The 16,789-nt window shown below is 41.4% G+C and overlaps 1 protein-coding gene across 5 annotated transcripts in view; it reads left to right on the top strand.

The window, feature by feature from the left end:
* LOC119904149 (FERM, ARHGEF and pleckstrin domain-containing protein 1-like) overlaps nucleotides 1-16,789 on the top strand; it is a 68,478-nt gene that overhangs the window by 7,166 nt on the left and 44,523 nt on the right. For 4 of the 5 annotated variants that reach the window (XM_038720631.1, XM_038720621.1, XM_038720639.1 and 1 more), the window contains exon 2: nucleotides 965-1,192. In XM_038720631.1, the coding sequence (XP_038576559.1) occupies nucleotides 1,019-1,192 (174 nt within the window). In that variant the 5' untranslated portion in view covers nucleotides 965-1,018. Of the gene's footprint in view, nucleotides 1-963; nucleotides 1,193-16,789 lie in introns of all 5 variants that reach the window. The other variant, XM_038720613.1, reaches the window with a different exon arrangement.

The raw sequence follows: 16,789 nt of genomic DNA, 5'->3' as shown, positions 1-16,789 counted from the left end.
TGTTTCCTCTCTAAATGCAGATGTATTTTTTCATCTGTCAAACACCCACCAAATGCCCTGATACTGCCCTGAATGTCTCAACAGAAATTGAGAGTCATCAGACCAGGCAACATTTTTCCAGTCTTCAACTGTCCAATTTTGGTGAGCTCTTGCAAATTGTAGCCTCTTTTTCATATTTGTAGTGGAGATGAGTGGTACCCGGTGGGGTCTTCTGCTGTTGTAGCCCATCTGCCTCAAGGTTGTGCGTGTTGTGGCTTCACAAATGCTTTGCTGCATACCTCGGTTGTAACGAGTGGTTATTTCAGTCAAAGTTGCTCTTCTATCAGCTTGAATCAGTCGGCCCATTCTCCTCTGACCTCAAGCATCAACAAAGCATTTTCGCCCACAGGACTGCCGCATACTGGATGTTTTTTCCCTTTTCACACCATTCTTTGTAAACCCTAGAAATGGTTGTGCGTGAAAATCCCGGTAACTGAGCAGATTGTGAAATACTCAGACCGGCCCGTCTGGCACCAATAACCATGCCACGCTCAAAATTGCTTAAATCACCTTTCTTTCCCATTCTGACATTCAGTTTAGAGTTCAGGAGATTGTCTTGACCAGGACCACACCCCTAAATGCAATGAAGCAACTGCCATGTGATTGGTTGATTAGATAATTGCATTAATGAGAAATTGAACAGGTGTTCCTAATAATCCTTTAGGTGAGTGTATCTTACAACCAACACAGAGGATGCGACGTATATGTGTGCTATTTAGGATGAGGGCTTATGTAGAAGATTTGATGTTAGAGGAAGTGTCTGATCCTTCTGGCTTCAAACTGCCTACTGTGTGTTTAAGATAAAAATACCAAAATCACAGACTGAACATTGTTGTCTTTGGCTTGAAGCACATAAAAAGACCCAAAGTGCAACGCCAAAACCCCTAAAAATATATATAAAACTGTTCTCTCCTTTCTCCTCCAGACGTGAACAGAGGTTCCTGCAGCTTGAGAGCCCTTCACTGTAGCATCCGTCACCATGGTCGAACCAGCCGACAGGCCGTCTGCGGCCGCACAGAGGCTGGGCACCCCTGAGAGTTTTGGGGTGTCCACCTTGGAGCCAGGCCTGCGTCCTCCTGCCCAGCCTCCAGGGCGACAAGTCTCCATAAGGGTTCAGATGCTCGATGACACACAGGAAGTCTTCCAGATATCGGTGAGTAATATGTGTCAGATTCGGCTTACGTGTTGTTGGATGATTACAGACATAATTCAGAGACTTTGTTGCCGTTTCCGGAGTGATTTTAAAATGAGTGTGTGTAGGTAGGCGCACAGTGCACCATCCTCCTTAATTTAAAGTTAAACTAAAAAGACATATCAATATTTTCAGGATGCCAAACATATCCCTTATTAGTCTGTTAGCTTATTGTGGTATAGCTGTGGTCCTTATAAGCAAAATAAACCATCATGGTTGGTTGTTTTACTGCAAATAAGCGACCCGTACATAAAAGTTGGGTTATTTTCTATTCTACCATTTTTTTTTTTTTTCTTGTTCTTGCTGTAAAGTGTTTACTGGTCACCTGTGTTTTTCATTGGACTACATTCATTTTGGCCCATTTTATTTACTGGTTATGAGGCTGTAAGGCTACATTTGCTGTTAGTTAAACCAAAAATCTCACATTGATATGGCATCCATATGTCTGTCTGTCTGTCTCAGCCTCCTGCACCCACACATTAATGGCTGATGCAAATCTTCAAAAAGGTGGAATAAGACACAAGAGATGTGGCTCATCAGTGGGGACATTCAGATATTCTTTCTTTAAGTCCCAGTGCAGTCCGGCACTAGTTTACCTTGAGTCTTATCTCATATCTCCACTTCCTGGAGATACACAGGAAGAGGGACTGAAGCCAGCTTCCTGTCTAAGCACACCACACCTACAGGCCCCTGCTGCCTCATAGGCAGACACAGACACTGCAGCCTTCACTCCCCTCTGTGTCGTCATTTCAGCTTTTCTCTCACTGCATCCCAGCCGCTATACTGAGCGCTGATTTAATGCCGACAGGTCTCCCACCAAGGCTGCAGATGCTATGTGTGCTCTTTTGGCATGATTATAATAGGTATCTGCCACTCGTGTCGCTTTCTTCTCCTTTGGTCCCTATCTGCCTTCCCATCATTATCTTCTTGTTCCCATTGTCTCATTTACTCAGTTGCAAACAAACATAGCTGTACATTGTTTGTAGATCCTAGCCAGTCTTCATCCCAATCAGGCATCTAAGATATTTGCACCTGTTTTAAATCTCTGAGAATGTGTGCGTGAGCTCGAGTGAGAGTGTGAGTCCCGGGCATGTGTGTTTGTGGACAGCAGCGCTCTAATGCTGTCTGGAGAAAGGGGGTCCTTTGAGAGGCTGCACAGGCAGCAGCTTTAATGACATCGGTGCTGCGGTGCTTTGGTATGTCATCTCTTGGTGGAATTTCTGAATTAATGTCTGCAGCAAGCTGACAGTGAGTTTTGTGTCACGCCTTCCTCTGCAATTTGCAAGCCTTCAGAAAACCCAGCCGCTGTGTTATCTGCTTAGAATTTGGGGAGTTTTTGTGACGATAATTAACAGAGATTCCAGCGAGTCACCGTCTTAGCTGGCTTGCAGAACATCCAGAGCTGCCAGTTCGTGGAGCTGTAATTGGCTCTTGTGAAAGAGCCAAGAATGTACGTGGTTGTCAGTGTCTCACTGCCTGAGGATGTATCTGTGGCTTAGTGGACAGTTTGACAGAGGGCAGAGTGTGTGCTTTTTTTTCTTTTTTTTTTTATAATTCTTTTTTTTTTTTTAGCATTTTCCAAAATCTATCCTAACTTGATATGTTCTCAAATTGTTGTAAGAACACAGATCTTGCGGTTTTCCTCATGACAGGGATTTCTTCCACCCTATCTTTTTCTCTCTTCAGTCTGTCACACATATGAAATGTCCTGTCTCTGTGGAACGTCTTCAGACGTCACTGCTCAGACCACAGGAGACCAGAACACATCTGACAGCTGACAACAGCAGGCCACAAAACCCTAATGCTGCACTCTCACACACACTATTGTGTAGGTTGAGATTGTTTGGGTGCTGTCACAAGAGGGGAAACGTGAACCAGCACAAGACTGGACTGGAAATAGTGATGAAGGGAGATGTGGAGATGGAAGAAAGATAAGGGGATAGAAGGAAAAGAATTTGAGGACCGCTGCTCAAATTAAAAATAGAAGAAAAAGAAAATAAGTGAGGAGAAGAGCATGGGAAGTGAACTAACCAAATTAATGACTTGAATTAATGTTGTCGGTGCTTATCACAGAGTCAGTAAAATAAGGGAGGCCTTGTCTTTTGAGCTTGACTCACCTAATCTGTCTTTTTTTCCTGTTACAATGCCTTCCAGTGTTATTTGTGCAGTAGGTGTAGTCTAACTTGTGAATCAACAGATAAGCCTGCAGCTTCCACCAGCGTTGGCACTCGACTGGGCATTTTCTCCCTGCAGGGAGGTGAAGTGGAAGGCTAGCTCATTAACTAGCCTGTTATCTTACAACCTCAGCCGGGGGGGCTGCTCAATAGGAGCAGTAGATTTTAAAGATCCAAAACTCTTTATCATTAACAGTCAAATTTTCTACACAACGTTGGCACACTGTGGTACTGTTGTAATGTTGACTTGAGCTTCCCTTGGTTAATGTTGGAAAATTAACTTATACTCCATGTTTTTAAAGACTTCCGTAACCAACAGTTAAGTGATTACCTACGTTTGATATTAAACTCCCTGGCCACTTATTTTAGGTTCAGACAAGCCCAAATAAGACACCACAGATCAGTCTTACCTGTACATTTCTTGCAGCATGTCATCAGATAGAGATGCAAGAATTCAGCTTTTTCTTCTCTCGATACCGCTGCCTAAGCTTAGGGTATCAGCTGATACAGTGTAGTGATTCGATACTTTATGCTTCTGGGCCTCCTCGTCTGTAGTTAATAAGACGTCAATCTCCATTTTTTCATCTGCTCTCCAGTCAGTCAGTCTTTGTTAAACACAAAATAAAATGAAAGAAAAACAATATGGAGTACATTTTTTGGAATGCCTTCACTTAAATATGCATGAATTGTGCGTTGCCTTCTGAGCTTGAAAAGATATATTATTTACCCAACATGGGTAAAAAAAATCCATTTTAGTAACTCCTTCTTAAATATAGTAAGTGTGTTAATGTTCGGGTGCAACATGCATCTTCAATAAGGTTACATTTCTGGGATGCACGTTGTTGACACTGAAGGTCTCTGGCTTTTATCCCCAAAACTGTATGTTTTTGTCTTTCTGGTGTTTATGAAATCGGCTGTATCCTCAGGCTCAGCACCGTGAACAGACTCTATTAGCCAGAGTCCTATGAGGGGTGATGTGGAATCCACTAAATCCGAAGGACATGTTACAGTTTTATCTGGATTCTTCTGTTTTTAGAGGTACAAAGCCTGAATACCATTCAAATCAAATGTAGCTTTTCTGCGTATAACACCTACTAAAGCTTTTGATGAGTCATAGTAAATATTCTCTATTATTTATTGCAGTTTTTTTTTCTTTGAGCTGAAGTAAAGAAGAAGTGTATGTGTGTGTGAGTATACTTTACATTAATAAAATATTGGAACCCTGCATTAGTAACCCCTGTGTCTACACCCAACACACATTTAGAGGCTTCATTATTAATGTGGAATCAAAGCAACATGGTAGAGGAGTGTGTGAGTGCAGAACATCGTCGCTAACGCCCACCTAGTAAATAATTGAAGGTAGAGAAGGATGTGCTGTGTGTGTGTGTGTGTGTGTGTATTTACATGCACAGTAATAAGTTGGTGGATGTATGTTACTCATTAGCTTTCAGTTGCTTTCACCTGTTCTCGTGTAATTCGGTACCAGCGAAGCCATTCACAGAGCCAGTTTGTGGATTTGAATGTAGCTGCATTTGCTTTCACTATGTGAACTAGCGATGAAGAAGTAGCCCAGCCACATGATATTCTTCCTCTTTCTTTTCACACACAAAGCATCCATAGGTATACACATCATATAGGCTACACTTTTGATATTTGATTTCAATACAGTTTTAATCTGTTTAAGCAATCCAAAGCAACTTACAACTGCTGTATATGTCAGTGATTGTGGGGAATTTTTCAAAAGCAAACTAGGGGTTAAGCATCTTGCTCAGGGACACATGGTGGATGTGTCACAGTGGGGAATTGAACCCCGGGCTTTCACACCAAAGGCATACATCTTATCCACTGCTCCATCACCACCCCAATGCATGATTTGCCCTCACAAGCAAAGCAGGCTGCTCCAGATTCTCTCAGTTTATCGTGAGGTCAAAGCGCCAGTGATTGAGGGGAATTTTCCAAAGGAAACCATTTTGGTTTGTGTGGTTGGGATTCATAAAACTCAGCGAAAAGGAACAAGTGACTGCACTTTACTGGAACGGACACCTGCTTCTAAATGGATACTGTTGCAAATCCAAAGGGAATAAGAGTAAGTTATCTTAGATAAGTTCCTTTTAACGAAAGTAGTAGGATTGTACTTCCAACTTAAAGGATAAGTCTGGCTATATTCTATATTTTTCTTATTGTCAAGAAATCTCAATGGAGTTATCCTTCTACCAAAGACTGTGTTTGTACTAAAAGCCTAATATAGGTATTTCCTCTGTGCCAAAAACAATTAAAGACACATTAAAGAGCGGCACTGGGTGGCATGCTCCTTCATCATGATGAAAATGGGCACTGCAGTGTATTTTGAGACAATCCCACATACACCGTCCCACTGCGGTAAATGCTCACTATAGCACCAAATGTCTAATGATCCGCAGCAGAAAATAGTCCCCGACAAATCCATGATTTCCTCCTTCTTGAGTAATGATGTCTAAAAACTACAGTGCCCAGCTATGAAACGAATGGGTTTAGAGTTGAGCAGCACAGATATTGGGAAGTTGGAAATTACTAAGAGATGAACTTGAGGATTTTGTACACTAAATGTATCCTTTAGCTGAATCTGGACCAGAACAAAATTAACTTGAGCCATACAGATACAGAAGCCCAGAAGGAAGCGCAAAACAATGCGACAGTGAGTTTAAAATGACATGGTACGCTCAATGTAAAAACAGCAGTGGGACAAAAACACCAATTCAACCAGTTTTGATCCATTCAGTTCTGGGAACATTGGAACCAGCATCTAGCTCAGCTATGTTTTTAACATACCGGTCTCTTTTTTTTAAAAGCCTGGTGTTTTGTTTTTTTTACATTACATAGATCTTATTCTCTAGTGAACCTCCAGGATGGTATCTGTGAAGTAGCTGTTATTCACTACTGATTTGTTAGACATCTGCAAGATCTTCATCTTCCAGCTTTGACTTGGACTACATTATGATGACAAAGATGAAGTCATGCTGATCCCCTAGAGAGCAGTTGAGCTCCCTTAAGTCTGTCCCCTATGGACCTGCCCTCACTAATAAGACTAGAAATCTTATTGGTTCAGATGGTGTATATATAATACTTAAAGCGGTAAATGACTACAATGAGTGGTGTCTGGTTGGTTACTATTTGTCTGATCTAGCATGTTTACTTGACCTTAATCCCTGCAAGACCGTCCAATACATCCCCATCAAGATTGACCTTCTCAGTGGATGTCAGAAGCTTTATGAACAGACCATCTGATAGCAGGAGAGGCTGGACGGGGTTGTGTGTTTGCAAGTGTGTGGGAGGTGTGCGTGTTCTGCTGCAACATGATCACTGTGGGGTTTTTGTTGCATGATTGGATTGCTGCTTTATGATCTGCAAAGCTCCCAAACAGGAAACGATACAGGACTACAGGGGGGAGGGTTATGAGGATTTAGATGATAGAACCGCTTTATAGACGACATCATTTGATGGACTAGCAGTCCGCCGTGGCTAGTCCCCTGCCACATTATATGCGCGCGCGCGCACACACACACACACACACACACACACACACACACACACACACACACACACACACACACACACACACACACACACACACACACACAGAGCTGACATTTAAAATGGATGGACCTTTGTGCTGTCTGTTACCTTGGAAGTAAATGATACATGTGAAAGGAGCAGATATGGAAGGAATGAGCAAGGGAGAGCTAGTCAATCACACATTTTTTAAGAAGTGTTCTAAAAGACAAAAGGGGAAATTAAGTTACAGACATAACACATTTGTGGGTTAACTGTGTCTCATCCCTCCTCCACAACAGAGGTATGACTGCCTCATTGTTGTCCTTCCCTCCGGACACGGCTGTTTGGCCCTAACGAGCAGAGGAAATTAGTTTTAATGCCGCCTCCCATTTGTGAATTAGTATGCACAGAACCAGACAGTTAACAACTGTGTCCAGACAAAGTCACAGTTATTTTTAAAACTTTGGGTTCAGCAACAAACTTAATTTCTTTTTACAAGAGTCAGCTAGAATTGAAAATGCAGTTTGTATGTCCTCGATGCAGTATTTTCCTCAGGTATGTTAGCTGAGATTCGATTATTTCCACCGTTTTTGTCTGTTTTATTGAGTTGCTTTTTTTCCTGAATTCTACACTCGTGAGGGAGAAGAGAGAGACAGACAAGTAGAAAGTGATAAGAGATGAGTAAGTGTGTATTTTGAAGCTTGGAGCCAAACTATGATCGTGCTTCTTTAAGTCTTCTACAGTTGGCAGCCGTCCTGGCGGTTACATTGCAGTGGATTGGATGTGTGGGTAGAGCCAAGGTGATGTTTAAAGACTGTAAAAAGTAGTCATTTCAGGGTGAGGCTCAAACACTGACTTTGTGATCTCTGCTGAAGTTTATGACCAGTCGTCTCAGCGTGGCAGAGGAGGCCTTGCTCTTCTCTTCTCTCTCGCTCTCTAGCTATTCATTCGTCCCAGCTCTAAGCCATCGCTTAAATCATTTAAAGACATGGGCGATTCATCATCCTCTCTGAGTCACTAACTCACACCGCAGACCTCCATGGAACTATTGAACTGCATCATGAAAATGTGTATATCATGATTTCTTGGCCTTTTCTGGCCCATGGTGCCATTTTTAGGTCCCACAATTGACCTTGTGCTAAACCCCTTCCCGGAACAATAGTTAGCCTGTCAAAACATTATGATATACACTGGCCAATTTAATAGGTACACCTTGCTAATACCGGGTTGGACCCCCTCTTGCCTTCAGAACTGCCTTAATTATTCATGGCATACTTTCAACAAGGTGTTGGAAACATTCCTGAGACTTTGGTCCATATTGACATCATAGCCTCACACAGTTGCTGCATATTTGTCGGCTGCACATCCATGATGTGAATCTCCAGTTCCACCACATCCTAAAGGTGCTCTATTGGACTGAGATCTGGTGACTGTGGAGGCCATTGGAACAATTTGAACTCATTGTCATGTTCAAGAAACCAGTTTGAGATGATTTGAGCTTTGTGACATGGTGCATTATCTTGCTGGAAGTAGCCAAATGAAGATGGGTACAGTGTGGTCATAAAGGGATGGACATGGTCAGCAACAATACTCAGGGAGGCTGTCGCATTTAAACGATGCCCAAAGTGTGCCAAGAAAATATCCCCCACACCATTACACCACAACCAGCAGCCTGAACTGTTGATACAAGGCAGGATGGATCCATGCGTACATGTTGTTTACGCCAAATTCTGACCCTACCATCTGAATGTTGCTGCTGAAATCGAGACCCATCAGACAAGGCAACATTTTTCAAATCTTCTTTTGTCCAATTTTGGTGAGCCTGTGCTAACTGTAGCCTCAGTTTCATGTTCTTAGCTGACAGGAGTGGCACCCGGTGTGGTCTTCTGCCGCTGTAGCCCATCGGCTTCAAGGTGCGACGTGTTGTGCGTTTAGAGATGGTATTCTGCATACCTTGGTTGCAACGAGTTGTTATTTGAGTTACCGTTGCCTTTCTGCCATCTTGAACCAGTTTGCCCATTCTCCTCTGACCTCTGACATCAACAGGGCATTTTCGTCCACACAACTGCTGTCCTCTGGATATTTTCTCTTTTTGGATATATTCTCTGTAAACCCTAGAGATGTTTGTTCGTGAAAATCCCAGTAGATCAGCAGTTTCTGAAATACTCAGAGCAGCCCATCTGGCACCAACAACCATGCTACATTCAAAGTCACTTTAATCCCCTTTCTTCCCTATGATGATGCTCGATTTGAAGTTCAGCAAGTTGTCTTGACAACGCGTCTACGTGCCTAAATGAATTGAGTTGCTGCAATGTGATATACTATTTGTGTTAACAAGCAATTGAACAGGTGTACCTAATAAAGTGGCCGGTAAGGTGGTATGTGTGTCATTTTATTGGTTGCCATGGTGATGTTAACTGCTGTGAGTGACTCATGGGTCATACTTTTTAGTTAATAGAGGTTATGCTGAGAGACACAACTCAAAGTCTTGTTTATTACTCAAATAGCATAAATCACCTGGATGATTACATTGTGTGAGAGAGAGACTGCACAACACATTGCTGTAAAATATGTGTTTGTGGTGTCAAAAATGTGGAAAATGAGCGAGCTAAAAAAGTCCCTTTTTTTCTGTCGGGTCTCATTTAATGTTGGAGCCAATGGGGCAGTTGGATGGCACTCCTGTTACTCTGAAGCTCACAGCACAAAAGGTTTGCTTAGATAGTTACACTGTATGAAAGAGGACACACATTACCTAAGTTTTGATGAAAGAAATGATGTGTGAAGAGTTACAGTTCTGGGAGTAAGATGAAGTTAAAGATACGTTTTTGACTTTAATTGCCTAACAACTTCACCAACTAAGGAGAACAGGGCTTGACCCCAATAATTAGTTATGTAAATGATTTTGCTATATTTTGTATTCTAAAACCCCCAAACCCCCAAAATATCTGTCCCTATGTGGTGTCCCAACTCAGAGTTTGAGAAACATGTGGTCTCCTACAGAAGAACTGTTTAGTATTATGTAATGGCTGGCATTCACTGTGTCATTCCTGTGGTCATAAACCTCAGAGAAGGATGTCTGACTGTGGACAGACTTTCCTCTCAGCTTCTGTAGCTGACCCCAAGATTTGACCTTCCTGTGGAGTAAATTAAGAGAATTTCCTTTTGGGGATGAATTAAGTATCATACTGTTAAATAAATAAAAAAACAGGTTAAAAAAGGTAATAATATTGCACTTTTAGTCCGTCCTCTCAACTCTCTTGCATTCTGTGGGATTAGGTAGATATGTAACACATATGAGTAAGACTTGAACGAGTAGATGCAGCACTACTGTTGCACCGTTTCAATAGAAGCATGCTTTATGTTACTTTGCTATTAAGGTGGGTGTGTGCACGTGGAGCCACGTGGAAACATTTAGACGTGCTGAGTTCAAAGACAGGGCCATAGACGGAGCTGCCTCCGAGCTAGAAAGAAGGCAACGAGCGAGACAGAGAGGTTATTACTTTGTGAGTGGAAGACTTTTGCTGATGGAGAGACAATTACTGAGAGGTTGTTTTGGAAAGGCAGCCGGATGGGGGTAGGAAAGAAATGAAGAGGGGCCCAGCTGAGGGACGAAAAAGAGACGTGGTGTTACGCTCACTGTGATAGAGAAAGAGGGAGATCGCAGCACTGGGAGAGAGGTGCAGATAGATGCATGCAGACACACATCCGTCTCCCACAGAAGCCTTTTGCAGTACGCCGGTAACCAATGAATGAGCAAACACTGTCCGCTCAGCTTGACTACAGATGGGATCTTTTTATTTTATTTTTTGCATTAAATGGGGTCCCCAGTGAGTAGGCTAGTCAAGCCAACAGTGGAAGTGCTGGGCCCCATTTAGGGTAGTCACGTTAAGTGTGTTTCACTGTGGTACACAAAACCACTACACCAATATATTATTTTTTTTGGATTACAAGTGTAGGTTTGCAGCAGCTTTCAAGATAGGCTTGTGGTTTCATTTCACTGCTATTTTCTTTTTACAAGTTTGCCATTTCATTCTTATAAGTGGGATATTAATTATTTCCAGTATTTGATAGACGTTGTGGCATATTGATGCTTAACGTGCTATAATAATACCTCAGCCACCTTTTCATCACAACCACTATTCCAGTTTGGCACAGTAATACCCCAGTGTTGTTGTTGTTGTTTTAAACACAATGGGAAAGTAACGTCAGCCGCTAGCCAAATGCTGGTAGCTTTATCATCACTAGCAGACACCCTGGAAGGTAGCCAAAAGTAATTTGGAGCTCCTGTTATATTTGAAAAATGAATCTGGCTGAGGGTATATGTAAAAAAAAAAAAAAAAAAACTCTTTGTGAGACATGTTGGACACAGGAGTTAGCTTCAGGCAGCACTTCCGGTTTTCCTAATCAGATAATTATTATTGCATTTCAAGATGTGACCCCCCCCCCCCCCCCCCCAATAAGCTAGAAAGCGAGGCAGTGAGAGGGAGCCCATTGCACAAAATGGACTAAATGTTAGCCATTTACTGTTTACTTTTTCTGGTGTGTGTTGGAGAGGTCTTTAAGCGTCGAGCTATTAGGTTTTGCAGTCTCTGCTGCCGTAAATCTGGGGAAGAATAGCTTGCTTGTGTCAAGGTTTTCCCTTGGCATAGGTGATAGTCACTGGTTTTGTAGCTTGTGTTAGAGGTATGAGTGCTCAAATTATCTCTAGAAACACACCACCTCTTAGAGAATTAAATAGGAGTAACTCAAGCTGTTTTTGTATTTATTTATGTCAAAGTGTAGTTTGGACAAAAACTAAACTGGAGAGTGGAGAGATCTCATCAACATGAGAGCTTGTTGTCCTAAGAATGGGTACCTGTTTACATTATAAAAGAAATGTGTAAGTGGGCATGCTAAGAGTTTATCAAACTGCTTAAACCCAAGTGTCAGCTTCAGAATCCTAAATGAGGTTTCTCCCCCTTGATAAGTGTTAACCATGGCTCCTCATTAAAACTTTCTAAGGCCATAGAGCTGCCTCTCTCAATCTCTGTCACAAATCTGGACCAGACCCTGTAACTTCACTCCAGAGAGTGTGTGTGTGTGTGTGTGCGCATGCTGCACTGGGTTCTCTTTCAGTAGGTGAAGTGTTTCTTAATCTCCTTCCTCGCTCCCTCCTCGTCTCTGTTTTGGATATTTTCCAGAACGCTCAAGTACAATTCAATTGCGTCTCCCCTGCTGTGTCCCTGAGTCTCCTGCCGTGTGTTTCTCTGAGAAACTAGCGGAGGAATGCGGCTTGAAATGTGATGTTTGGGAGAAAAGGTTGTTTTGGTTTTTTACCCCTTTCCACATTTCTGTTTTTTTCTCTGTTTTATTATCACTCTCCTTCCTTTATTCTCTCAGACCCCATGCCCCTATCTCTGTCAAGCCATTTCGTCATGCCGAAGTGCCATCATTCTTGTGGTTTTCGAAGACAAACCCATTAAAATTCAGGGAAAACTTTTGCGTGGACTGTTCCTTTACAGCCATAATTGGGAATCCCCAGTATTGCATCCCCTGATGAATCACTGTCATCACTCTGCTGGCTTTGGCTATGATTTATTTATTTGAGTGTTAGTGTGTTTATTTTCATACTCTCAGTGGGATTGAGTGACCTTTTTAACTAGTCAGTACTATTTGGGTGCACTTAAAGTTGAGTGGCTGCAGAGATTGTATGAAAATTGGTTTATAATATATGTATGTTGATTGACGCGTTTCAATGCCAGTGAGATATCCCATTTTAATTGCATTCCAGATTTTTTTTTGTGGCTGTGGCGTAATTAAAGTACTATTCCTTACTTGTAAATCATGTGTGTATCCTCATAACCACACACGCATATGTGTTTACCACAGGCCTAGTTTAAATATTCAGTTGTGTTTCCATGCCCTGTTTTTTTAGCTCATAAATCATCTGTTTCAACAACACATGCACAAACAAAAAGAAGCTTAGGCATCTTTGACTTGCTTTTAATAGCTGGTTCTTTGCTGTGAGGTTAAATGGGGTGAGGAACCTAAAGCTCTTAGAACGGCTGTAGCAAAAGTATGCATACGGTATACTGTGTATGATGCTGTTTGATTCCTGTAGTTTTATTTTGTATTCTTTGTCTTACTTCTATTTGGGAGATAATTGTGCTCTAAGGTTTGAAACAACAAATCCCATGATTATTTGAGGACATTAACAGGAAGTATAATGTTGCTAGGGATTCTGTTATGCTGTGAGCTGTAACTTGAACCCTGTTTGTAGCCTATATTAGTTTACACAATGAAAAATTGTCTCCATTAAAAGTACGCCGAATAAGCTATCAGCAGTTCTTGTTTGCATTGTACCCATGGATGCACAGACAAATACCACTGGATTACTTACTGGATACTGAATGCGTAGCGCCTTTTTACTATAATCTCTATGAAGAAATATATTCGCAAAGGAGATCTAAGAGAATGATATCCATGATAGCAGATTTGACTGAGTCATGACTCTGAGAAGGAATGCGATTATTGACATAATTGAGCCAAACTGCTGCTAAGGCTTTTTAATACCTTTTACTGCCTCCATGAGCCACATTTCACAGCCTCTGCTGCTGCTCAGACAGCTCACGGTGTTGGCGAGGGCCAAATCAGCTGTACAAACTACAATAACTTGTTTTTTTGGCCAATATGGCCCAAAATGTTATCATGAAAAGAATTTCATATCTATCGATAATAATCACAATTAATGTCAAGTTTGAAGGCTGATTTTTGCTCCTGATTGAAAGCTGAAGAAACCAGATGGTTAATTGTGGTTTTAAACCTTTCTTTATGGTCAAGACATGACAAACACTTGATGCTAAACAGTGGATCACTTCACAAATCTGAGGCAAAATATTCAAAACAATTATGATAGTCTTTTTCCAACAAATACGCATGAGTAAAATTGAATAAAATCTTTTCAATAAATCAGATAAATATCAATAAATATCTTCATAGAAAAATTAAGTGCTAATTCATTTGTGATTCAAATGAATTAAATCAAATATTTATCTAACATTAATTGAACACTTTTATATTGTTATTGAGGTAAGTTATATCGTGATAATTATCATTATTGTTTTATTGCACCGGTATGACCTTTCCCTTTCACCTTACACGGCCTCATGTCTCTCTCCCATCACAGTTTGAAAACCTCTGCTTTAGAGTATCCAGTGTTACCACTGTATAGATAATCTCAAGAATGTCACATATATAGGACAAGCACCACAGGGTTGGCTTCCATGACTAATAATAATAGACCTTTAGCATATTAGCAACCTGCACTCTAAGCTAAAGCACAGATAGTGTTCCCCCAGCAGTTACCCTTTCAAGCTAGATAAAAGCTTGTACCAGTTGGTCGATTGTTTCAATTTTTATCATCACGTTTCTCGATGGAGCTCCAGAGGCTTTTAGGAAACAAAGCAGCCCTGTTGTGAGATTTACAGACCTCATTATTGCATGAGGCGTAACGCACACGTACCCACCACCACCACCCTGCATGAGACACCAATTGCTTTTTAATGGTACAACGTTGTGCATGTATTCTCCTCAGCTGCTTGATTTAATTGTCTCCCTCAAGTGTGCTGTGAGCCTTAACGTCCACACACACACACACACACCCACACACTGTATGTTCTACACACAATTGTCTTCATAGCAGCCTGTAGGCATTTTCATCATCCCCCATCAGGGTGCTGCCAGTTTGATTTCTCACAGCATCTTGCTGTCACAGCTTCAGATATTTTGTCAACATGCTGTTTATTCAACAGTCCAGTCAGGCATATGTGTGTGTGTGCGTGTGTGTGTAAGTGGACCCTGAGTCCTCTCCCTTCTGGCAGTACTGGGGAGGACCTGGATCTGACGTCTTGCCAGTAGGTTAAGCCGTTTAACCTAATCTGAAACTGAGAATTGGATTGGCGGACAGTCGAGGAGGGAGGAAGCCTCGCCCAGCTGTCCTGCTGTTCAGTGGTATTTAAATTCTCTTTTTTTTTTTCTTTGAGATGAAGTTGTACAGTTCAGGCTAGCGGCATTCTGTAGCCTCACACCAGCCTGATGCGGAATTTAGTATAGGTACTAAAAAAGGAAATAAAGAAGTAGCCATAAAAACCTGTTCCTTTACAAAATACCCCTCTACTTCGAACAACTGCTGCGGCTCATGGTAATTTGCAACAGGCTTAACAAATATCCCCCTTGGTGGTGTTTTGAGGCATGGTACTTTGAGTTTTCATCATTCAAGATGGTACATCAGCTAATACCAACAAGCTGTAGTCTAGCAGTCGCTGGGTTAACCGACATATAGTGCACAGTGGGGATGAAGAACTACAGTGGGTGATCTTTGTGATCTGTCCTCTAATTTGAGAAGCGATGCGGCTGCTTTAGGCAGCGAATAAAAATAAAGCAGTACCATCAATTCTAAAGCTAAAGAATGAGCACTCTGATAATGACTTTAACATGACACTACAAAACCAGATTTTATACACTACTGTTCTTGGTCCTTTTGAGAAAACAGCCTGTGTGTTTACGCTATTAAACATTTTAGAGACTGATTATTTTGAGCCTCGGGGAACACCCGTCTTGAACCTATGAAACTATTTTTCACAGTAAATGGTGTGGGATTAGGACAAAATAATTGCATGCATACTGAAGCATAAAGTAGATAGAAGAACAGTAAGAGTCTTTTGAAAAGACAGCTGAGGATTTTCCTTCCATGAGAATGATTTCTGTGGTTGTGTCGCACTGCACGTTGCTTTAACTCAAGCTGCATCTTCTCTGCTGATTTTTAGCTCATTGACCTGCAGTTTAGCAGCAGGACACAGCACTGAAACCTTGAGAGTCTCGTGATATGGTTGATATGAACATTTAAAGAAAATACAGATTTACAGCTCAAATTACTGCTTAGTGCTTACTTTTACAGCCAGACAGGAGTTGAGCTCAGGTGATTCCCTGGCACTCTGTCAGCTGGGTGTATCTCATCTCTCTTCATTTTAAGTCTTATATCTCTACTTCTCTCTTATTGTCTCTTTTTCATGTAGCTTTGATGTTAACAAAAAATTTTTTTTTCTTCAGTTGTCTAGCTGACGGATTTCCATTTTTTCTCTTCAAGACAGGTCAATTATTGGGCCTTTGCTGCTAATTTGGGAGTCAGAAACATCCACTTATGGTGCAATTTTAAAATAATATCTGAAAGTAATACAACACATTCTTCTCTCATCTGCCTGACAAAGAGCTTCACGGAAACGATCTGCTAGAATTCGTAGCAGGGGGCTGGAGGAAGAAACTGAACAGCTTTGAGGTGTTTTTTTTCCCCCCTTCTTTTTCCCCTTGGAGAGTTCTTATCATCAGTCTCACCCATCTGGTTTCTATCCCCGTTGACATTAGTCAGAGTGCAGACTACAGAGAAGTTGCAAACATCCCCTTATTTTGTGTCAGTTTGCCTCAAGTCATAATCTATTGTTCCATAGATGTCTTGAAACGTTTTGAGAATAACAGTTCTTCTAGGAGCAGTAAGATATCTTGATTTTAATTTCCGGAAAGCTTGATATAAGTCTTGATACTTTTTTTTCCCTTTTCCAAGCCAAATGTCTATCTTCATAACCCAAGGTATGAATGCTACAAATGTCACATGCGTTCATTAAAAAAAAAAAAAACCTTTTTTGGGATTTCATAGATCATTTGCATCAGTGACGCTGTGGGGCTCTCTGTAAACCCTCAGCACACCGCGGCAGATGGTAAGAATATTTTACTTGGCCGTGGGTTGCAGGGCAAGACAGGAACTGAAGAAAGGGAGAGGGAAGAAAAATACTGGAAGATAAACATAATAATTAATAGGTAA

The sequence above is a fragment of the Micropterus salmoides genome, unplaced genomic scaffold (genome assembly GCF_014851395.1).
Source record: "Micropterus salmoides isolate LMB-PRFRI ecotype aquatic unplaced genomic scaffold, ASM1485139v1 Ms_hic_scaffold_1, whole genome shotgun sequence".
NCBI classification, from domain to species: Eukaryota; Metazoa; Chordata; class Actinopteri; order Centrarchiformes; family Centrarchidae; genus Micropterus; species Micropterus salmoides.
Note: the sequence above shows the minus strand (reverse complement) of the source record. Positions and strands in the feature narration are given on the sequence as shown.